The following is a 25,298-nucleotide window of genomic DNA, read 5'->3' as shown; positions in this document are numbered from 1 at the left end:
ATATAGAGAGGGCGCAAGTAGCTACAAGTAGTGCAGTGGGCCTTTGATTTTTTTTTTAATTTTCGAGGGCCAAAAAAAAAAAATATGGCTTAGAATAAGCCAATTGCCAAACTGGTCATTGATACATAAGTGTATAACCCTCTGAGAAGAATACTTGATGTACATACTGCCCTTGTGCTCATGAAGTTATGTAATCATCATTCATTATATGCACCAATCTTATACTTGTTGGAAGTATATTCTATTCACCATGGAAACAATGTTTTCATGAAGTACTTCCACCACTGCTTGATATTTGAGGTCATTTGTACCATGTGCCAACTATGAAATGTTGTTTTCACACAATTGATAGTGATGATGAGATGATGATGAGATGATTATAACCACATTACAGGTTTATTGCACAGTACGGGCTACAAAGTGGTACAGATACATACCTTTTGGCATAAGAAACATTTGAATGATGATGGAAATTATCTTGAAATATTGTTTTGTGCCAATCTGCATGTGAAGCAAAGAAGTCACTGTGCCAACTGGCACTGATGGCATGTGAAAGGTTAACTTTTGACAAAAGAAACATCTGATTTATGATAATAATAATTACAGTGCTTATATAGCGCCTAACACTTACTTTGTCAGAAGTCTCTTAGCGCTCTACAATAATGCAGTATAATTACCCTGGCTTTAGCAGTGCAGCTGTTACGCGCGCTGCGTTTCAAGGAATAAATTCCAACCAGGTACCCATTTACTTCACCTGGGTGGAGTGTGGCAAATGTAGATCAATGTCTTGCCAAAGGACATTAGTGCAACGGCGGGACTCGAAATTGTCTTGAAATATTTTGATAAGCTTGAAACGTTAAAAAATATATTGTATGGCTTTACAATGTATATCATTATTATCTGTTATACAGGTCATCGGAGCTCTGAAGGCAGGTCAACTGAAGAGTTATATGCTCTGAGCAGACACGAGGGTTTCTTAGACACCGTCAGAGGTCGCATCTTGGCTGGCAATTACTTCCTGTTGGAAAAGTTAGTATCCCATGAAGTAGATACATGTTCCAAGTATTGTTCCTTTGAATTAAATTCAATTGTACTATTCATTGCACTCAACAACATAGATATACATAGATTTTACACAAGCTGGAGGCCGGCCGGGTCTTAGTTATAAAACTTTGCAATGTATTGACATAGAGAAAACAATTAGGCAAAAGATACTCTCGAAAATTCTCTTTTTAAGCACTTCTATTTAGGCTACTTTAATAGGCCTACGTTGAGTCTGCTTAGAAATTTTCAAAATGCACTTTTTCAACATATTGAGATAGATTTATGTATAATAAAATCACTAGAGAAATGTTTTTTAATGTTGACTATCACCTTTAACATGCATTTGTAATGTTTATTCAACCGGTGTTATGAGATAGAGAGAGAGAAAGAGAGAAAGGGAGATGGGAGGGGAGGGAGGGAGAAAAATAGAGAGAGAGAGAGAGGGGTTGGATACCCTGCCAAGTGCATGAAGTCAAAAGTCATAAAAAGAATTCTCTCACAAAAGAATAATTGAGGTTTGATTCCAGACAGAAGATACACTCTGTTGAGAAAAACATTTTTTTTTCTTCATTTTCCACTGTAGGTTTTATAACCTAATTTGCATTTGAATGAACAGATCTAGAGTTTGATGTTGTGTGTGGAAAGTCTGAGTGAACAATGTGGAGATCAATAAAAAAAAAAAAAATTGATAAGGAGACTTACATGTAGACCTGCAAACTTCTGTGTGTTGCATTTATTTGAGTAATTTGGGATATTAGGCTTTAAGCTATGAGTGTGATCAATATTCAACCTTTTTATTATTTACTTGAATGATACGAGTCTTCATGAAATTTGATGTCATATTCAATTCATAACAGTATCCAAGTATCCTTGGGCTTTTTCACTAAATCATCTCTTTTTAGCCACAAACGCATTGTTTCCTTGTTTACAGGCAGTCCAACCCTTGTAATAACTTAACTTGTATGAAAGAAAAAAAATAAGATTTATATAAACAGAATGGCGAAAGTTTGAAATAAATAGGACTATTAATAAGAAAGTTATGAATTTTTAAAATATGAGATCGCGAAGTCTATGCAAATCTCAAATTGGGAATGGATTTATTTATTTGTTGTTTTATTTTGACAGGGTAGCCCTTTCAGTTATAAAAACTGCTCGACCAAGGGGCCCTGTATCAACATAATCAAAAACATTTTTACAAAACATATAAACATACATAAGTTATAATGAACACAAAAATTAAGCAAGATAAAATATTGAAATAAATGGGGAGGGGGGGGGGGTAAAATATTCATGTAAGTACTATTTTAAACTATGTGAGAGAAAGGAGTTTGCATTGTTTTTAAATGAATCCAGTGAGTTTAATAAACGTAAAGAAGGGGGTAATGCATTCCATATAACGGAGCCTTGATAACAGAAAGATCTTTTGAAATACTCGGTTTTGTGTTTTTTAATGAATAGAGGACAGGTAGTTGCATATCTGGTAGCATTTTATTATTAATCACCTTATACATCCGTATTCTAAATTGATATTGCACTCTCTGAACAACTGATTGCCATCTTAGACATGATAATAATATAATACGAGGTGTCAAAATATCTACGTTTAGTATTAAACGGGCATAACGATTTTGTAACTTTTGTAACTATTCCAAATGACACTTTGCTGAACATCCCCACAAAACAATACCGTAGTCAATATGTGACAATATTAAACTATCATATAACAATTTTAAAATTCTTTTCAGCAAATAATATTTAATTCGTTTTATACATGATGTGGTTCTAGATATTTGGAGACAGTTTTCGATATATGTATATCCCACTTTAAACAATTATCAAATAATACACCAAGATATTTAAATTCATTTACAACTTCTATAACATTATCTCTGTAAATCAAGCGTACACTTTGATTTTTGATTCGTTTTCTTGTCCCAAATAACATGATCTTACGCTTCTTGATATTCAACATTAAGTCATCTTTTTCACAATAGGGCAAATTACAGAGGTCATTAATAAAAACAGTAAAAAGAAGGGGGCCCAATATTGATCCCTGTGGGATTCCAGTATTTACACCTCTAAATCCAGACTGAGCACCTTTAACCACAACACATTGTAATCGATCACTTAAGTAACTTTTAAACCAGGCCAATTTTTTTCCTTTTACACTATACTTGTCTAATTTGTAGAGTAAAATATCGTGATTCACCGAATCGAACGCACGTTTTAGGTCCAAAAATAATGCACCGGAGATAAGACCCCTGTCTATCCCCCTTAGTAAGAAATCATTTACATCAACTAGCGCCGTTCCTGTTGAATGAAGCGGTCGAAAGCCTGATTGCCTATCACTGAGAAGAGCATTATCATTGAGAAAATCATACAATTGGGAGTGTTCTGCCTTTTCTAAAATCTTAACAATATGTGAAAGAACCGAAATCGGACGATAGTTGGATGGGCTTTTCTTGTCTCCGCCCTTAAAAATAGGCGTTACCCTTGCGCTCTTCCATTCAACAGGAACAGAACCAGTGGAGAGTGAACAATTTAACAAATGTTTAAGTGGTTTTGTAATGAATGGTGAAGCAAGCTTCAAAAGACGTGGATGTAGATTGTCAATACCACTAGATTTAAAAAATAGATAATTTGGAAAGCTCTTTGAGAACAAAATCCTCTCCTATAGAAACACACATAAAGATGTCATCAGTTAACTCATGTAATTCATTAAAGGTATGTTCAGTATCATATCGACCAACAGTTTGAGTGAAATATTCATTGAATATTGATGCAATACACTTAGAATCATCAATTACATATCCATCCTTTATCAGCTCGATTCTATCTCCCGATTTCTTCTTAAACGACACTTTCTTTAATGTTTTCCAAGTTTTGCGGGGATCACCAAGGTGCTCATTAAACTCAGAAAAATAGTATTCTCTTTTAAGTTTTTTGTTAAGATTATTTACAGCATTTCTCTTCTTTTTATATTTATTCCACTCATCTTCATTTCCGGATTTATCAAATTTCGCCTTTAAAAAGTCACGTTCACAAGCTAATTTCAAATAATCATCCGTTATCCACGGTGATCCATTGATTTTCTACGAACACTAACAATAGGAGCATGTTTATTACACAACTGATTAAAGCTCGATTTGAAATATTCCCATAAAGATTCAACATCATTGCCTTTGTAAAAGTTAGACCAAGGAAGTTTTTCCCCGTCACTCACAAACTTAGCTTGGTCAAATTTACGAAAAGATCTAAACTTACTAATAGCTGGCTTTTTCGGAATACACTCCTTCTTCAGGTTAACATACACTAAAGAATGATCACTAATCCCCAAAGAAATTACATCTGAATGGAAGTCACTCTCAACGGACGGTACAAAAATAAGATCAATACAAGATCGACTGGTGGGTGTTACTCTGGTTGGTTTCCTAATAAGCTGACAGAAATTAAAACAATCACATAAGTTCTGTATTTTTCTAGAAAGTGTGTTTTTGACAAGAATGTTACAATTTAGGTCACCTAGGACGATGATGTTGGATGTAATATCATTAGCTCTTTTTATATTATTTTCTAACGTTTCAAAAAAGTCCATTGTACTATTTGGAGGTCTGTATACAATACACACAAACCATGGTTGTGATTGCTTCAATTTGATCTCTATCCATAACACTTCTAGATTTTCCTGTTCAAGATCAGACCTTCTAGTGTAAGAAATTGAGCCTTTGATATAACATCCAATTCCACCACCACTAGCATTTCGATCTTTCCGTTCAAAAACATATCCATCTATATTCAACTGTTGTGTTTCAATAGTTTCATCAAGCCAGGTCTCTGACAAAGTAAAAACATCAATCATATTATCGGATAAATAATGACAAATATGGTCCGACTTGTTTCGGAGACTTCTAACGTTTAAATGAGATATTACAAAGCCTTTGCCAATTTTTTTGTTTACTAACCCTTTCTCACAAAAAATACTTCTCGCATCATTTACATGATTAATGTTTTCAGGTTCCTCAGCAGTGATTTCTGAATAAAACGGTAATTCATCAAAAATACATTTATTACATATCCAATTAGATGAAGAGTAGAAAAAGTCTTCATCAAGAGAAGAACACGAAAAATGGATCCATTGTGAACATCTCACACAAAGAATAGCATTTTGATTATTCTTAACAGGTCTTAAACATACGAGGCAAGGATATTTGGGCAACATGACTTATATGTACATAGGCAATTAAACAGATAAGAGAATGTGAGGATATAATTTACAATAATTGTTCAATGTCACGTTCTAAAGAGATCCTCACCTTCTTGTCTTCCTTAGTTAGCACAGTGATTCTACAGTTATTTGTCCAGATTTTCCTGACCTTTTCGCACTTACGAGCTGTGACATAGTTGCGAACAACTCTCCCGTTTTTCTTCCTATGCATCTTTGTAAAGCGCTTAGAGATATTTGTATTAAGCACTATATAAAATTTAAATATTATATTATTATTCTTCCTTGGGGCACTACTCAAAATATATTATGGATAGCATATATTATCATTCCAGTTCCCCCTTTTCTGATTTACAAAGATTTAGATTCAAGTTACTTGAGAGCTGTTACTCACCTGACAGACACTAAAATAGCGTACACCCTTTTTAAGTGCTATCATTGTAATTTTTGGCCTATAAGCTTTCCATTGAAATATAATTCATCTATTCAATTTTTACACTTTTGACAGGGTCCTTAACATATGTCCTTGTTACAAAAAATCAAACAAATTGGTTATCATCTAATGTATACAGTATATTTATATAAAGTGCAATACCCACTATTTATAAATATATTCATAAATATTAATGAATAGATTGATTGATTGTCATGGTATCCAAATGGAGGGTGTCTAATAATTAGATATGAAAGTGTAACGACAGTGGGTATTAAACATATTGGATGTAGCTGTAATTTCCTTGTCCATTTTCTAACATTTGGCTGTTGTAAATGCCTGTTTTTACTGAAGATAATTAAATGTATATACATATGATACATTTCTGCATGTATCTATATGACCAAAATTATACATTACTTTATTTATATCCAAATCTCAATACTTGTAGTAATAACAATAAACAATATCATTGATTAATATAGAAATTAAACATTCATGATTAGTATTGTAGTGTTGTATAAAACCTTTTATTTCTAATCCAAAATTAGTGCAAATTGTTTGTGTCTGGGTAGAGTGAGAATCTAGAGCAACTGTTCATTGATGTACTTGAGGAGTTTAAAATTATTTCAACATCAATTGATATAATGTATACTTATGGTTCTTGTTATAATTTCACCTTAGCATTGACCAGGCGTTGTTATTCATATCTTGCATAAAGTTATCCTCTGTTTTTTCTTCTTCAAAATACATATATTTTGATTAAGTTCACAATTTTCTCCAGTAAGTTAATCAACTTCTGTGCTAACAATGTTTGTTGCAAAATGTAAGTAATAAGATTGTCAAAAAAATTGACAAATCACTTTGATAGCAATTCAACCTTGTGAATGTATGATTGCATAAAGTTATCATCTGTTTTTTCTTCTTCAAAATACATATATTTTGATTAAGTTCACAATTTTCTCCAGTAAATTAATCAGCTCTGCTAACAATGGTTGTGGCAAAATGTAAGTGACAAGATTTTTTAAAAGATTTGACAAATCACTTTGATAGCAATTCAACCTTGTGAATGTATGGTTGCATAAAGCCGGGGTAATAATCTCCAAGTTTGGAAGCGCTTAGTGATTGTATAAGCATTATATAAAAACTGAGTATGGTATTATTGTTATTATTATATAAAGTTGTTGTTTGTTGTTGATCTCTCAGGAACTATGAGCGTTACTTCTTACATGCACAGCGGGTTCGTCGTCTCATAGCCCAGGATTTCCAGGCGGCCTTTGAGGATGGTGTGGATGTTATTGTGACACCAACAACCATCTCAGATAGTCCCACCTATGCTCAATTCTGTGAGGTAGATACCAGGACTCAAGCGGAAAGACAAGATATCTTCACTCAACCTGTTAACCTTGCAGGTAAGACGTAGTAGAGGGATATTTGAATATCGTCAAGTTAAAAATAAAGCCTGGGTATAAGACTAACAATATAATGGCTATACAGTAGGCTGGCAGTTGCACCATGTGAGAGAGAGGGAGGATTGGTAATTTATATCCTTGGACTTGACATGAGTTTAATATTCAATCGCGTGATCTTGAGTGGTATGAACCATGATTGTGCTGGATTGACTAGCGAATAAATTGAAGGACAGATGTTACAGATATCATCTTATAAGAGCCAGGATGGGTTTTAAAGGCACACTGTCCTACTTGTAGCTACTTGCTCCCTCTATATAGAAAACTTCCCCAATCGGTGCCTGTTGGTCCCCCATGATCTTCTTTTTCTTATGTTAAATGAGAGCTGAGTTAATGAGATAGCCACCTGTCACAGTGACCTCGCTGGCTCGCTGGGCGGTCTAATCCCTTCTTGCTGAAGTAGTAAAGCCTACCTTTAAATGGCACTTTAAATTGCCCTTGAATCTCAAGGTACCCTCATACTTACTGTAAGACGAAACCACATTAAATCTACACTTTATCATTTGAAAGTGAAAGTTGACAGTTGTTGGACAGTTTACTGATCTGGCAAATGATGTAAGAAAAATATACCCTTCAAAATTGAAAGCAAAATTATCACATAGTGATTTCTATACATGTTACCCCTATATCTAAAGGATTACATTCTATATCACTTTATCAATGTTTTACCAACATCTTGCTCAATCAGATTTTGACATGCTATTTTCTAAACAATGTTGCTTGGTGAAGTGTGAATTGATTAATTTAATCAAAGTATCATTCAAAAGTACATTACTTTTACTTTTTGAAAAGCTGAGAATTTGTTTGTATGGCTCATAGGTCACTCTCAATAAGCGTTTGTTACCCGGTTTCTTTTATTCAGGGACAGTAATATCTGTACAGTAATATCTAAATATGCATGTATACCTATCTTACATAAAGTATTTTAGACTGAAATTCTACAATTCTGTTTTCTTATGGCTGTCAGCAGTAGCATTCAACTTCCCTTGTTGCACAATATTTCTGATTACTTATTTTTATTTCCTGGTATGGTTACTGCATTAATTGCTCAATGCTTGCTAATGGTAAGAGGAAGAATTGATTGATTTTTTGATTGATTTTATTCCATGTCATACATCAATTGTTGCACAATAAAAACATATTTGACAAAGTAAGTTCAAAATTATGAAAAGAAACAGGAAACCTACTGGAAAGCATATAGCTTGTTTTTGTAGGTTCCCAAGAATAAATATAATATGGACATTATTTTCATCAATCATTTTAAAGTGTCTTAATAATCACAGAATGTTGATGATGATGATAATGATTGATGGTCACAATGATATAAATAATGACAACCCCTGCAGTAATGGCAAATAGCAGCAAGTAGGATAATAATGCCATATATTCTACACCATACATGTAACTTTTAAGTGCTGTATATGATCTCTTGTTATCCGCTACATATTTGGCAAAGCAAATTAAATAGAGGAACCAAGATTACAGCACGGATAGTACAGTCATGTACATTGATATATTGACATGTTTGCATGCAAGGTTTATAAGTTTTATAACAAATTGCTAGCAGCCAGGATTTGTAATTTAATTGAGACTCTTGATTCAAGAGGCTGCACAGTGGAAATACCAAGGGAGAGGTATTTGAAAAGTGCTTAATAGTTGTGGTATCGATGTGAAGCATGGAAAGCCCCGCTTGTGGCTTCAATGTATTTTGTGGTCAAATATTAATAAGGCATTGTTTATATGAAGTTATCAAGCTCCTAAAATTCAATATGAAACGAGATCGTGGCCTACTTGTTTCTTCCAAATTTTATAGCCCTTTAATACGGCAATGTTTAGGTGAAGTTAGATTTTTTTAATTTGAGATTCTTTAAAGAGGTTTCTAGTACAGTATATTTTGTCTATGATAACTTCAATAACTGCAGTTAGAAAAAGAATTTTGCTTTCTGAAACCCTATAATTTATGATGATAATAAAAATACAGGTGTAATTAGAAAAAAACAGAGTAATTATTTGTATTATCATTATTTTTTTTAAAAATTCTGAGGTAAAGGCCTACCATTAAATAAAGTCATTCCCACAGTACGTGTACCGTTCAATATGAGTCAAATCTGTTGTGACTGCAAAAAAAATAGTTGGACTAAGGAAGTCAAAAAAAAACTTTAGGAAAATTTGACTTTGACTTTGACTGGGGAAATTTTGAAAATTGGGTGGATAGTGATTCTTTACAATTTTGATATATTTGGATGCCCCTGTGGATGTATTATGAGCACTAGAAAATTTAGCCCCTAAAACGCTCCTACCTTTGAGAATAATCATATATAAAATTTACTGGTGCTCCCGATAAATTTTGATAAATTTCAAATAGCGCCTACGGCCGTACAACGGTAGCTACAACCATGAAAATCTAAAATTATGTAGTTGTGACATAATTTCCAAACAGGAATAGCTAATCGGTTGATTGCAGTCAAGAAACATTGTTTTATAATTATAGCTTAATTAATATCTCGACCTTGAGAGGGAGTTATGCAACATAAAGAGTTTATTATTTACAATTTCATAATTTTAGACTCAATTTCGATGGCGACAATGATCAATGTATATTGTAGGATCGCATATGCTTCCAATATGTTCATTTGAACCAAATTCATGACCCCATACCAAAACTTTGAATTAACTTTTTTTTGTACTAACTTTGAAAATTTCCCAAGGGAAAACCTATAAAAATGAGATAAACATATCTTTATATACTATGCCCTGAAATCCTATTTCCTTGGGCTACATAATAATTGATTTGGAAACATCTGTTAAAAATATACTCATTTTGATTACATGTATATGCCACATTTAAATGTAGGTATTGATCAGCTACTACTTACGTAAGCCTTAAAGTAACCACACAAAGAATCAAAAGTGTTTTTAATTTATGCAAAACTCATATCATTGCGAAGGGGAAGCCTTGTCGATCAAATACAACAACTCTTCTCTTCAAAATATGTTTGGGGCCGGCAGTAATCAACTCTCAAAAATGTTAGTTTTGAGATCCAGATTTTCTGCCTTCAGCGGTCCTTTGTAGAGCGTCAATATTTGTGACGTCACAAACGGGACACGGCTGGCTAGCTGCATACTGCTACACGGCACTGAGCTGTTTGACCAGTGTGTGACGTCACTATTCAGAGCTCGCTACGCTTGTGTGTTTGACTTACGTTCAGGGGCGTTCAGGGGTCTAAGGAGGGTCTTGAAAAATTGAATTTTACGCCTTTTCATAATATCTATATGATTTCTCAGTACATTGTTCGAGTTTTTCAAGAGAAAATCTTTCCATCCATATGTAATTTGTTCTAATTATGAGTTGTTAGTGAATTTTCTTTGTGTAGCTCCTTTAAGATAACAACATACATTTTCATAATTACATGTGCATACCTAATATAAAAAAGAACGCCTCTTTAGACTGTCTTGCAATGTGTATACCAATAATTAATAGTTAAAAGCAAATGATGTATACAACTTTAAGTATATGAAACTAATTTTCCAATGATTAAAATGTAATCCATCATTTACATGTTTGAATGAAGGCTAACAAATAACATGTGATTATCATTAGCTTCCATTCATGTAGACATACATGTTTTACCCTGGGAGAATAGCAAGCAGAAAAGAAATTGGTTTTACAAAGGGAGTTGCGAACCTTAGATTACAAATGAAGAGCTGGAATATACATGTCTCATTCAACATTTCATTCTGCATGATAATCTGTCCCGTTTATACACTATCACACATGAAGAGAAAATGAATTTTCCATGATTTCACATTTTTTCTTTATTTTAAGATCATTATCTTCTAAAAGGATCATGTGCCAAGTTCCAGCTTTTATTGATGGGCCCTAGATTTTAAATTAGCATTATTTGTTCATTATTATAGTATTAATGACTGCTTTGAGAGAAATAGTTGTTTTTATACGCTCAAGGGAAGGTTAGAATTGTGCTATTACCCGAGGCGTGCCGAGGGGAATAGCCCAATTGTAACCTTCCCGAGAGCGTATAAAAATAACTATTTCTCGAATATTAAAGCAGTCATTGATACTTTTATATGCCAAAAAAAAAAAAAAAAAAAAAAAAAAAAAAAAAAAATTGTCGAAGATGGGATTCGAACTCTTGCGTACAAAAGGTGATGAAACTACAGTCAGCGCCTCAAACCGCTCGGCCAGCGCGCACTGTCACCATGCATGGTAGTTTTCTTTAATATATACTTTAAAATGAATTGAAAACGGCTTCGCGTGGTCGATGCTTCGCCGCTGCTCCATTAAACGGGCCCTTCTTTTACTTTTGCAATGCATATTGGCACGAACTTAGATCAAGATCTATCGGCAGATGTTGTTTTTTTGTTTTTGGAAGTTTATTTTCGTCTTCATGTCAACAATGCAAGATAAAATTGTCGGTAAGATCGATTGAGATTCAATTGTATTGAAATTACCGACCAATTCTTCGCACACGTACGGTATCCTCGATCGCTCAGACCATTTTTTAACATGTAAACCTATGGGGTAACCATGGAGACTGACCTATTTTCCCAATAACCATGGTTATTGGGATTTTGAACTGTTTTTTAACCATGGTTACCGGGAACCAATCAGATTGCTGGATTACTTAAGTGAGGTATATAATTTATGTTATTGACATTGTTTCTAGTTCCACACAGGTATAATTGTGAAATTAATAAATTTATAATTTATGTCTGGTGTGTTGAATTAATCTTTCCAATTCAAATGTGTTTAAGTGAAATTCAGGCCTGTTAATGAAAAATAGAATGAAATTCATATCTGTTTGATTGCCCTCTGATATTAAATGAATTTAAATGGAACCTTCATTGTGAGTAAATTCAAGAACAATTTTATCCACAGAGCTCCTTATAATTGTGTGCATATTTGCAACAACTCATGCTATTTGGGGAAGATGGAGGAATCTTTTCATGTGATGTCTTGAAAGTATTGTTTTTTTAACTCTACAAAAACTGAAAAAAATATTATTTGGAATTTGTATCCTAAAGGCAAAGGTATGATTAACTATATTTCCAAGGAAAAGAAATTATTTAGGCACAGAACGAGGGAAGAAAAGCTAGCCAGTCAGATCAAAATCACTGATCTGCCATTTAGTATTTTATTGATCACAAATTAAAAACTTTGTATCTTCCTTATCCATTATCTGATTTTCCAAATTTCTTTTTTCTGCTAAATTAATGTCAGAGTGGACTTCTCGTTTGAACAAAATATATTTTTTAAAGGTGCGAAGTAATAACTTGAGATATTCAGTTTGTACCAAACTCTGATACACTTTTGTGACTTGATTTTACATTACAGGAACATGGACTTGGGCAGATTTCATAGTCATGACATTTATATTTGAATAGGCAAAATGATTCCAACTATTTTTGAAATATAGTGAATTTATCAAATATAACTAATAAAAGTGAAGATTTTGTAGGGTTATATTACTCATGAAAAGATTTTGAATTATGTGTCAAATGAACAAATTAATACTTGACAATACTGGACACCTGTTGCGCCGCCACATATTCCCTACCCATGTCAAAGTCATTGGGTGTGAGTTCATGTGTGTGTTTGTGTGTGTGTGTATAGTGTGGGTGTTTTTAAGGGTACTTGATTTATGAAAGTCAAAGGTGTGGTTACAAGTACAGCTGCTATTATAGCTGTAATGAATCGTGCATGATATTTCAAGCCTGATAGGTTTGATGACAGGGTGGTCCAAAAATATGGTCAGATTAATCTTTAATTTTGAAAATTTTGAAGAGTTGTTGATGATAAGGACAGGTAGAATTGATTCCTATATTTGAAGACATCTCTAGGCCCTAGTGTAATCTGCAGAACAACTTCCTCATGGAATTACTGTATGACTTACATGTGAGTTCACTTCAAGCATGATAGTCTAAGTTGCCTCAGAGATACATACATGTACAAAAGTTTTAGCTAGCTTTTTGAGAAAGACGACTTTTTAGTTACCCTTCAAATCGGTCTGTGCTAGGGATATTCCCTTTCCTTACCCTGCGATTTCAAGTTGAGACGCTATGTAATGAGCGACCTATTGTCATGGTTTTTAATGGTTCCATTTAAGTCTGATAAATGCAAAATTCATGTTCACCCATGGAGGAATGTGAATGATCTTTATTGTCAGGGGATTGTGAAAAAAACATTACTTTCGGCATGCATTGAACTGTGTATATCACTAGTTTATTATGTGTTTCAGCTTTTTGAAGGGGATAGGAATGGGGTTATAAGAGTGTGTGTGATTTTGTGTGTTTCTCTCTCTCTCTCTCTCTCTCTCTATCTCTCTCAATGTGTCTCTGTATTCTCGTTTTCTCTTCTTCTAGTTTCCCCTCTCCTTTATGTCTATCTTCCTCTGTCAAACCTTGTCTCTCTTCCCCCTGTGTGTATTGTTCTCTTTTCATTTTTCCCTCTGTCTTTTTCTCTGTTTGTCTCTCTTTCTAATATTCTCTAAGTGTTATCATTTGTCTCTCATCAGTGTCAGCTAAGAGGCCGGTGAAAGATGTCAGCAACTAAGGCTGGCTCTCTAGCTGCTAATGATTTTGGTTGATCTAACTGGACCTTCTTGCATAAAACTCTTGCATATAACTGTGTGTTTGAATGCAAATAAATCAACAAATGAAATGCAAGATAATTCTAGATTAAAGTCTTCTATTAAACCAATTGAATTATACCTCAAAATTATATGCACTTGCTCTTGTTGTAAAGCATACTTGTTTAAGTGCACAAGATTCAGATTACTTGTATCTATACAAGAGACTGTTGATTAAATAGCCACAGCTGGGTGTTTTATGTCATGTAAATGACTACAATGTATTAATGATGGGGCAACTCTCTCTCTTGGTTTCAGTCATACGGAAGTCATTATGTTGAACATACTGTCATTGTCTCATTATGATTCAACTAGCTGCAGCTTTCTGCAGTGACTGCCTTTCTCACTAGCTTGATTTCCAGATGGTCTTCTTCTTTCTTTTGGCCCCATGATCATGAATGATGAGCTCATTTAGCCTCAAAGTGCAGCCACACCTCTCTGACTGTTAAAACAAAAACAGCTGGAGAACTTTTTGTAGATTCTGTTAATCCAATTTTGGGATTTAGAAGAAAACAAATCAATTAGCATGAAAGGCAGGTTAGCATGATATGATATGCATGTATCTACTTCTATCCTGTTTTACTTTCACAATACAAAGTCTGCTAGAATGGCTATAGAGCCAAAAAGAGGAATTAAAATTATTTTTCATTGATTCAGTGATACTTGGGTCACATTTTATGCTGAGCAATGGGATACATTGAGCTACCACTATACTTATGATCGACAGTCTGTTGCTACAGTATGAGACACCTATCAAGTTGAATTCACCATTCATCATTGGTCTAGATATTACCTGTATGAGTATAAAAAAACAATTGTTTTCTGTGACTAATTATAGTCATATCATGATTACTAAGCTTCTACTCTGATTCCTAGAAATGAGTGTAATCCCCATTCCTATCTAGTAAAGGCACTTTCAATGGAGCCGGATGCAATCAAATATCACCCCCAAATTTGAAATTTCATTACAATTAATGGAATTACTGAGGAAGCGTAGTTCCTGATAGCTATTAGAATCTACCAGAATCTACCAGAATCACTTGCTGAATAATTGACTGTGCATGATTTCTATTTTTCATAAAATATATTCTGTAGTATAATATCTCCCCATCACAATACATATTTGAACATATATTAATAATAGCTCGTTCTTATATAGCGCTTTTCAGGACCGTAGGCCCTCACAAAGCGCTTTACAGATAAGTATATTATTACCCCGGTCATTGGATTCAGGCTTACCCGCACACAATGTATGCACATTCTCCACTCCCTGGGGAGCATTCCAGCAAATACATATACCTTTAACAAATAATTGTGCTTTCTAGTAATTTGAATATCTCATCCATTCTATGAGCCTCATGGCTGTTAGAGTGCCACTTTTTTTAATTTTGTTCAAAGACATCCTGAGAAAGCGTCATTCATTTATTCAGGGTTATTTTTATGAATCATTCACCATTGTGGTGTGTGTGTAGGATTATAGTGGCACTATAAGAGCAGCTGAACCTTTCATTGTCATTTTGTCAATTTTGTCCATCTTCATTTTTTGTCAATGTTTTCAGTATGTGCACAGAATTTATGTCTGATTATTGAATGTACAAAGAACTTGCAGGCTTTTTGGCATCTTGAAATAGATCACCAAACTAGCTATTCATAGGAAGATTCTAATAGTATGATGTCATTTCTGATGCAGCATTGTTTCATTGTTAGAGGCAACAGATAAAACAAAATAACAAAAACACAATCTGTTACATTTATCAAATATCCACTCAAAACTTCAATGATGCTATACATAAATACTGAATGTATGTCTTTGTTAACATGTAAATGAATCTCCAAAAGTCATACAATGTCGGAAAATACTAATATATTAAAATCTCATATTAATAAAATCTGTATTTAAGAGTAGTTTTGATTGTTTACCAACATTAAGGTAAGGTATGGTAAGGTAATGGTATTTATGCATCAACATATCGCAGCCAATGGCTCAATTGCATTCATGATTTACAGAGATTTGATTAAACAAATATTTAAAAAATTTACAATTAGTTATATAACAAGAATTCAAAGACAAAAACCTCAATTAAACTCATAAAGGGAAGAAAGAAGTAAAGCAAAAATGTGGAGCGGGGAGATAAGGAGACAAGGAAAAGAATGTTGAGGGAGAGGGAGTGGAGAGAGAAAGGGAGAAGAGAAGTGAGTGAGTGTGAGAGGGAGAGGGAGCGAGAGAGAGATAGAGAGAAAGAATTACTTTGGGTGATTCATTGGCATGCAAAACAAAGAAAAACATTCAGTATTTTAAGTAATCCTTTATGATTAAAGGTACAATGTCCCTTTTGCAGCCAACCTCAAATGCTGTAGAGCTTTGCAGGAATTATGAATATGTCATGTATGTCTCATGTGTGAAATTTAAACGTTAGCCGTGTCCTCATATTCAAATCATGCAAGGAAACCCGTTTACTTGCTAGACTTCACTATTAGACACTATTGAGTGACTGACTGGCTTTTTTTTCTTCTTTGGTAATAACAAACATGAAAAGAGTTGTAAAGAGTACATGAGCATTTGTCTACATCAATAACCCACTTCTTGTAATGGCCAAAATTAAACTGATTGAATCTTTGCGCAGCATAAAACGTATGACCATTCGGTACAATTGTCTGAAAATCAAGACTATTATTTTGGGGCTCTATAGCCCTAAAGTCGATTTGACAACTAGTAGTCGTTATTTTCCCACTTGAAGACATTTTCAAGCCCCACCTTTTTTCGGGAAGTTCTAAATTAGTATTATCTTTCAAATGCAGTTGGAATTTAACTTTTTCATTTTTTTGGCCTGCAAATGGGACATAGTACCTTTAAAATGGATGTAACAGGTTGTTTTGAGTGAATATTTGAAGAGTATAACAATTTGCTTTTGTTGATTATCTGTCTTACCTCAAACAATTGAAATACAGAAGAATGCTGCATTATTAATGTTCTTAGTCGCATTTCTGAAAACACATTCTTTCAACATGATCTCAAATTCGTTTGCGTTAGACTTAACCCTAAGATTTATCCTTATCTAATATGAATGATCATTAAGTAAATTATTATGACATTCTCACTTTGATAGTGCAGAGTTGTGCTTGTGTTTAACAACTTTGACCGACCTTCTTCATAACCCTTACAAATTTGTTCATTACCGGTGCCTTTAAATTGAGTGTAGCGAGTCATATCTATTACTAGAATGGAGTAACCTTGGTGGCTTGGTCAGGAAGTCATTGATTAGTCTGTGTGCCTCTTCTTAAATTGGCAGCGACAAGTTGACACATTCATTGAATCAGGTTGTTAAAAGCCGTGTCAATTTTCGGTCAACTCTTTCTAGCTCCATAGCCATAGCTTAATTGTCACCTGGAAATGTGTACTAAGTTGTGTCATTTATTTCACTTTTGCTTTTACAAAGTAGATTAATGAGCATATATGATAAATATAACTGATTTTGAATAATAATAAGAATAATAATGGTGGCTTCTGATATAGCGCACATGTCCATCATGTTGTGACGTTCCTGGCGCTGACCCAATCATACTATGAATACTACGAATTGCTGTTTTGGTCCTTGAAATACTCTTTGTTACAAGTTTGCTTCAGTTTCGAAATAGTTTCTTAACCTTGTTACGTTACCATTAGCCAGGCGCGGATCCAGGATTTTCCAATAGGGGGGGCCGGAAATTTGGAAAGTGTGCAGACAATTTTTACAACTCAACATACCAATACTGACAAGGTCATATCAGAAGCACCATACCGGTACAATTTTTGACATTTTCATCGGGGGGGGGGGGGGCTAAAGCCTCTTTCATCACAAAAGTTTCATTAAATTATTAGAGAAAGAAGATGATTCGTTGTTATATTCTCGACTCTAAAATAATCCTTGTCTGAATTCGGTTTTCCCCCGCCCGCGCGTAGCGCGTAATTTTCGGACGCTTCATTAAATTATGAGAGAAAGAAGACCATTCGTTGTACCATTCTCGACTCTTAATCCTTGTTTGAATTCAGTCTTTCCCCTTCCCGCGCGAAGCGCGGCAGCTTTGACGTTTCATTAAATTATTAGAGAAAGGAGAGGATTCGTTGTACCATTCTCAAATCTCGATCCTTGTCTGAATTCAGTTCCTCCCCCCTCCCGCGCAAAGCGCGGAAGCTTTAACTTTCCATAGTTTAATGATATTGTTAGAGGAAGAAGATGATTGGTTGTTCCATTCTCGACTGTCCTACTTGTAGCTACCTGCTCCCTCTATATAGAAAACTTCCCCAATCGGTGTTTGTTGGTCCCCCATGATCCTCTTTTTCTTACGTTAAATGAGAGCTGAGTTAATGAGATAGCCACCTGTGCCAACAGTGACCTTGCTGGCTCGCTTGGTGGTCTAACCCTTTCTGGCTGAAGTAGTAAAGCCTGCCCTTAATCCTTCACTGAATTCAGTCCCCTCCCCCCTCCCGCGCTAAGCGCAGAAGCTTAACGTGTCATTAAATTATTAGAGAAAGAAGACGATTTGTTGTACCGTTTTCGACTTGTCAGAATTTTCAAAAATATTTTTTTGTCTTATGTCCTAGCTCTTACTGCCCCTTCCCGCCCTTGGCTACACGCCTGCTTTAAAGGAAACATGAAGCAATCATGATTGTGATAGCACACAATTAGGTTAGTAGAAACGAAAGGAAAAAAAGATCTATCACACCAACCATGGATAAATCACGGCCGGGAGCGTCATATCATGTCATATCATATCATAGTTTTGTGTTATCGGGCGAGGGCCGGGGCTTAGCGACCAAGCGAGATTTTGCAATGTTGAATGCTGAAATTATGCATTCTAGAAAATCCCTAAGCCCAATAATTCTTTCCGCTATATGTCTTTCTAGCTGTATTTTTAAATTTCCAGGGCGACGTGTCCCCCTATCGGGCCCAGGATCGCCGCCCCTGCCCCTGTCCATGTACCTGTGTGTTGGCTAAGTCAGTAGAGCGTCCGCCTCACTACCGGGAGGTCGAGGGTTCGAACCTCGGCCGCGTCATACCAAAAGACGTTAAAAGACCTTGTTTGGCGTTCAACAATAAGGGATAGAGCAATGTCGATCTGGCGCTGCTCAGTGGCTGCCGGGCTCACGATCAATTGGGCAAAAAGAATTTCCATTTTCGGTTTAACTTAATAAAAGATTACAAAATATGGACTATAAAAGATTATTATTATTATTATTATTATTATTATTATTATTATTATGATTATATGCTGCTTAATGGTACGGGTATATCCACATACCCGTGTATTGTCCAACTCATATTGTCTGAGCTTGGCTTCACGCACATCTTCCTTACGTATACAAATAAAATGAATGAGATACATGTCTATAATAGTTTTTGTTTGAAGAGGTTTATACGCAGGATATTTTCAATAATATGTATACTACTCTCGATCACATTATAACACCGGCTTTTAGCCCTGCGGCCATGATAAGCATTGAAGCAATCTATCTCTTCCTACCGGGTACCCATTTATTTCACCTGGGTGAAGGATGGCAAATGTAGATTGATGTTTTGCCGAAGGACATTCGCGCTGTGGCAGGGGTTCGAACCTTAATATTTAAATCTTTGTTAATAGTGCGTTTATTTATCCAATAATCAAACTACATACACGTAGTCTCCATCTATATTAGTTTATTTTACACAAGGTCGCAGCCACTGTCTATTAAAGTCTAAATGATGAGACGAAATAGTAATGACGGCAATTTCTAATGACAGTTATTGAATATGGTTGAAGACATAAATATCTACAGATTCAAGTTGGAAGATTGTTTTACAAGTTTCATCATTTTTTAATTTTTTTTTTGGATTTGATTTGATTTATTTTCACTCAAATATCCACAAATTAAATGACATATATAAACCATACAATAATACAATATATAATAGAACAAATGAATTATACAAGTAACGAAATACTGACAAGTATGTTCGTAATCAAATAAGTTTACAGAGTACATTCAAGTTTGAGAATAAGACAAAATATTTTATATTGCTTGATTTAACTGAGAGGGGAAAAAAGGGAACCTCAGAAAAGCTAGCTTTGTTGAGCGAGATTCCCAGTATAAATTAAATAATGGACCATCAACAACGTGCACCAAAATCTGCACATGTCCGCTCCCAGAGAAACCAGAGACGCGCGAACCCACCCGCCCGCGCCAGATCCTCGGGTCTCCCCCGCCATGACCAAGGCAAAGGCCCATTCATAATCCTCTTTTAATGTAAGATATATGGTAAATCTATCGACGAAATCAAACGAAAATCTGTAAACAGGATCTGAGTGTACCTGTACTTTTAAAATCAAATTCATCATTTGCAGACATGCAGGGTACCGGCATTTTTAAGTATATTCTCATGCTTCATTACTCAGTTAATGACTCACAGATTACATCAATAACAATCTTTATGGAAAAGCCTGCCAGACCGACCAAGCCAGCTTTTATTCGAATTGTATCTTTTTGAACAATCATGAACAATCTTTGTTATTATATCATTTTGAACATCAAAATAATTTCAATTTTTTAAGCTCATTCTTGATTTTGAAAATATCAAGTGTAAATATTGTTAACATTGCATAATTTCAATCTCAATCGTCAACGTTCACACCTAAATATATACTGACATTGTATAGAACAGTGCAAAATATTAATTTTGATCTGCTTTGATCCCTAACCTGCATGGGGCTTTGCCTTTTTTCCCCACGCCCGGACCGATTCCCTAGGTTGAAAAAACCAGAGATAAACTAAATAAGGCAAATGCTCTGGAAAAACCTAATGGCAAATCGTCCCAATAAAAATAATCTATTTGAATCTCTAAACCTTCTACAAAAACAAACACCAAACTATTGTTCTGTATTAAAATTTCCACTTGAAATTTGTGTCGTGTATCTAGTGTCTGACAAAGCTAGAATGGCTACCACGCCCATTTCCCTCTCTTATTATGCCTTTCTGAACATTCCTTTCCTTCTCAATACAATAACTTACACATGCCTAAGTTATTCAAACCATCCCGCTTCGCGGGATCGTGGCGTCTCGCCACTCCCATTAAGTAATCATTAAACGGATCCGCATATACAACATTTTCCTGCTATATGTTGCACCGCAGGAAAATACAATACCTTTTGTAGATGTGATGCATGCAACAGGACGTTAAAAGAAAATACATCAATAAGTGCAACGTGATACTATAAATTCTCATGACCAACAAAGAAAATATGAAATCCGTTTCATTTTTTAAATCAATCACTCAATATTGTTTGAACGACATACAGCCAGCAAGAATCATTTTTTGGTACGTTTTATTTTTATCCGTAGTATTGAAAATATACAGTTGCATATGAAGTTGGAATACATGTTCTTACCTCTCATCCTGAATAAACCTCTGACAATATGATTTATAAGTTTGTGACTTCTCATAACCTTATAGATCAATCTTTTACCTTTTTAGATCTAAACCGTGTGAGTCAAAAAAAAAGTTTACACCTAGAAAATGGCTAATTATTTTAAAGATCATCTATGGACAGTAAATTATTATACATCTTATGAAAGAGTGTTATATCCCAAATCATTTGGTATCTTTTTTGTGTGGTATGTGAACAGGAGGCATTGTTTGCAAGGGTGCAAAAATCGACTTGTGCCAAAGTTGCTTATGTGATGTATTAAAGTAATAGAGGATGAATTAAATGTATCAAATAAGATGCATTGCATAGGCTTTTTGCAGAAGCAAAGTCACACACACATACATTTGATATTTGATATTGTGTGGCATGATTTATTTTGTTACGGGTGTTATTTGGATCTGCAAAGAAAGAATTAATACCCAAATCCCAATTGTTTTATTCAAACATCCCATAAGAAACTTTGGCGCATTTAAGTCGATTTTTGCACTCTCGCAAACAATGCCTCCTGTTCATCCAAGCGTGAACACATACCACACAAAAATGATACTAAATGATATGGGATAAAACAATCTTTCATAAGATGTATGATAATATACTGTTCATAGATGATTTTTGAAATAAGCGCGGCAGCTTTGACGTTTCGTTAAATTATTAGAGAAAGAAGAGGATTCGTTGTACCATTCTCGAATCTCGATCCTTCTCTAAATTCAGTTCTTCCCCCCCCCCCCTAAAGCTTTGACTTTTCATAGTTTAATGATATTGTTAGAGGAAGAAGATGATTGGTTGTTCCATTCTCGACTCTTAAAGGCACACTGTCCTACTTGTAGCTACTTGCTCCCTCTATATAGAAAACTTCCCCAATCGGCGTCTGTTGGTCCCCCATGATCCTCTTTTTCTTATGTTAAATGAGAGCTGAGTTAATGAGCCACCTGTCAAAGTGACCTCCAGTGTGTAAAGTCAGTACGGGCCGGATTTTGTGTATTACGGGCCGGACTTTGTTGCGTGAAAAGTTACCCTTTATCGGAGATTCCCGGAGTGGGAGGGAGGGAGGGGGGGGGGGGGGCTTTCTTCTTTTTCTTTTCTCCTTTTTTTTCTCTCTTTCTGCTTCTTTTCTCTTCTTTCTTTTCTCTTCTCTTTTCTTTTCTCTTCTCCTTTCTTTTCTCTTCTCCTTTTTCTTCTCTTCTTTCTTTTTTCTCTTCTTTTCTTTCTCTTTTTTTCCTTTTTTTGCGCCGCCAATAGGGGGGCCGCGGCCGTTTCGGCCCCCCCTGGATCCGCCACTGCCATTAGCAACCTTGTGTCATTTTGTCAAATTTATTGCATTCACTGAATCTTATTTCCCTCTCTTTTTGCTCAGGTTTGCCTGCAGTGGTGGTACCAGCAATGCTATCCAATAGAGGTCTTCCAATAGGTATCCAGCTTATCGGCAAGTGCTTTCAAGACCAGGACCTACTGACTGTTGCTAAGTGGTTTGAGCAACAGGTCCAGTTCCCACATCACATCATAGAGGACTATTTCACGGACTGACCAAGCACGGAAGTCTACTCTTGGATGGATTTAGAGACGTAGAAGAGGGATTATACTGGCATGAGTTTTCAGGTTCAGGACCTACTAACTGTTGCTAGATGGCTCAAGCAACAAGTCAAGTGTTCCCACATCTTTTCATACAGGACTATTAAATGGACTCACATTGAGAGCATGCCAAAGTCTACAAGTGTGCTCACCAAATGATTGGAATATTGATAGAGAACAGGGATCCATTGGACTGAGTTTTCAAGTCCAGGCCCTAGTGAGTGTTCCCCTATGGTTTCAAACAGCGAGTCCAGTTCCCCCATCACATCATCACATACTACTTTGCAGAACCAGAATAACAGTATTCCCTACCCTGAACTGTCTCATGATTCCAGTATAGAGATTTTTTTTTTAAGAAAATGAATTCCCTCAAGGGCAATCTTTGTGTTTTTATCTCTTTTTCCCCAGAGATCTCTTATCAGGAAGTATGCAAAGAAAAAGGTAGACTAACAATTGTACTAGTTCCTGTTCACACCGTCGTGTGGGCTTGAGACTGCAATCAGGAGGGTCTGTAATCAATCAGTAATAATAAAGCCCTACATCTAATCAACAGACATTATCAATTAATGGTTCCTGCACACAGACAAATGAGAGTACACATGAGTTAAGCTGAATGATAGGTGCAGGTTTTAGGGACTTTACTCACATGTTTCAATAGATCACTATGGATGCATTATTTGTTGACATATCATAATCCATACACTAACTTTTGATTAAGTATGATCAGGCGCGTACCCAGGATTTTTTCAAGGGGGGGGGGGTAAGAGGACACTTCTTTTTTAGGGGGGGTCTCAAAATTTGACATTTTGCTCCGTTGGGGGGGGGGGGGGTAAGGTCAACTTTTTTAGGTCAGCCATTGGCATAATTTTTTTTATTTTTTTTTAATTTCCAAAGCGGGGGGGGGGGGGGGGTTTCCTCCAAAATACACACATAAAAAATACCAAAGGGGGGGTTCAACACCCCCCCCCCCCCCTGCGTACGTGCCTGAGTATGATAGGGAGTGAATGGAATTTTCCACATTTGTTAGTCATTTTGTTTATGTGTGACATTCGTAACGAGGAGGAAGTTCACTAACGTATTGTATGAAGTCGGATGATAGGTGGGTGATATTTGTGTATTCATCACATAATGGAGGCCATCTTTTCAAATGCATACCCCAATTATTTTTTTTGTATTTAAATTTATGTTACTATGTACTCTACAAACCTGCTCCTCGTAATTGTTAAAACCGCCTACTTATTTGTTTAATGCACTTTTTCAAAAGATTAATGAATTATACTCCTCACAAGTGTAAGCATTGCCATTTTTCTTCATGAATTTGTTGTTAGTTACTTTAATACAAGGATGCCAGCTTTTCAGGCCATAGCCTGATTTCAGACTCTGATTTTTTTCCTTCTATTTCACGCTTTTTCAGACTTTGTATTGGAACAAGTTATTTATTTACTTATAAATATGTACAAAATGGTATGTAGTTTGTTAAAAATGAATATGTATGCTTTTCTGCCTCATTTTAGGATCTTTTTACTTTTTTTAAACAGAACCATTACTGATGCTTTTTTTTTTCATTTAAAGAAAGATAATTTATGATTGGGACATAATTTGTCATAACTGATCAATAAAACTTTAAAATGTTTCTAATTTCTTGAATCATTGTTTGATTAAGGACCGGTTTAAGGTGCTCATATACCACCCTTTGAATCACCCTCATTGTGTATTCATATTGAGTCTCAGTGAATAGACTAGTGCTTAGAGATGAAGACTACAAAGAAGGAAATAGACCTGTTCACAAAAGTATTCAAACTTTGGAATATTTTGTATCCCAAGACCATTGTAACAAAATGTTGAATTCACCAGTTATGACATATTTCAATCTCAATAGTAAGATTATATACAGTGTGTACTTGGTTGTTGCAATGTCAGATAAACCTATGACAAGTTTTAAACGTGATAGCAGAATTATTCTCAAAAGATTACTACATATGTGAACTGGTGTATTGCCTAGCTCCTAGGCCAGGGAGTACATCATTAAATATTTCCTTTTATGTTCTCATTCTATGGAGCTATTCAAATGATGCTCACTAATGTGCAGCTCCCTAACGTGCAGTGGTGACATTATTTTCGGCTTTTCAAAGGGATCTCTCAGCTTCATCGCATAGAATAAATCAATTATGATGAAAACCAGGATTGTCTATTCATTCTCTTCTGCATGGCTTATTATCCTATAAGGACCAATCATTCTGGTTCTTTCCAGTCCATTACCTACTACTTAATAGATTTCAAATTTAAACAGATTTTGATGTTTCATCAATCATAGACAAGACATATTAAAGAGATTTGTAATCACAATGATAGTCCAATGTGCACAATTTCCCACATGTCTCAAAATAATGAGTTTATTAAGTTTTACTTGTGGGAGACATTTTGATAGAATGCACATCTCCCATGCACTATGTTGTCAAATGTTATCGTTGGGG

The 25,298-nt window shown here is 35.1% G+C and overlaps 1 protein-coding gene across 2 annotated transcripts; it reads left to right on the top strand.

Moving 5' to 3' along the window:
- Nucleotides 1-853: 853 nt before the first annotated feature.
- LOC115928212 (glutamyl-tRNA(Gln) amidotransferase subunit A, mitochondrial-like) lies at nucleotides 854-23,576 on the top strand. Of its 2 annotated transcripts, none has more exons than XM_030995172.1 (3): nucleotides 854-1,029; nucleotides 6,906-7,111; nucleotides 22,610-23,576. In XM_030995172.1, the coding sequence occupies exons 1-3, from the start codon at nucleotides 884-886 to the stop codon at nucleotides 22,777-22,779; spliced, it is 522 nt and encodes a 173-aa protein (XP_030851032.1). In that variant the 5' UTR covers nucleotides 854-883; the 3' UTR covers nucleotides 22,780-23,576. The 2 variants fall into 2 exon arrangements, with proteins under 2 accessions (XP_030851032.1, XP_030851031.1); XM_030995171.1 differs by having other exon boundaries at nucleotides 854-1,062.
- Nucleotides 23,577-25,298: the final 1,722 nt, after the last annotated feature.

This window comes from Strongylocentrotus purpuratus, unplaced genomic scaffold (genome assembly GCF_000002235.5).
Source record: "Strongylocentrotus purpuratus isolate Spur 01 unplaced genomic scaffold, Spur_5.0 spur5_scaffold_21, whole genome shotgun sequence".
Taxonomy (NCBI): domain Eukaryota; kingdom Metazoa; phylum Echinodermata; class Echinoidea; order Camarodonta; family Strongylocentrotidae; genus Strongylocentrotus; species Strongylocentrotus purpuratus.
The sequence above is the reverse complement of the archived record's forward strand: the minus strand, read 5'-3'. Positions and strand labels throughout refer to the sequence as shown.

What these genes read in the sequence shown, in the direction of transcription:
- LOC115928212 (XM_030995171.1), top strand. Translation starts at nt 884, where the DNA reads ATGTATATCATTATTATCTGTTATACAGGTCATCGGAGCTCTGAAGGC. An exon ending in GAAGTAGATACATGTTCCAA is followed by an intron (nt 1,063 to 6,905) that starts GTATTGTTCCTT and finishes TTGATCTCTCAG; the next exon opens with GAACTATGAGCGTTACTTCT. An exon ending in TCAACCTGTTAACCTTGCAG is followed by an intron (nt 7,112 to 22,609) that starts GTAAGACGTAGT and finishes CTTTTTGCTCAG; the next exon opens with GTTTGCCTGCAGTGGTGGTA.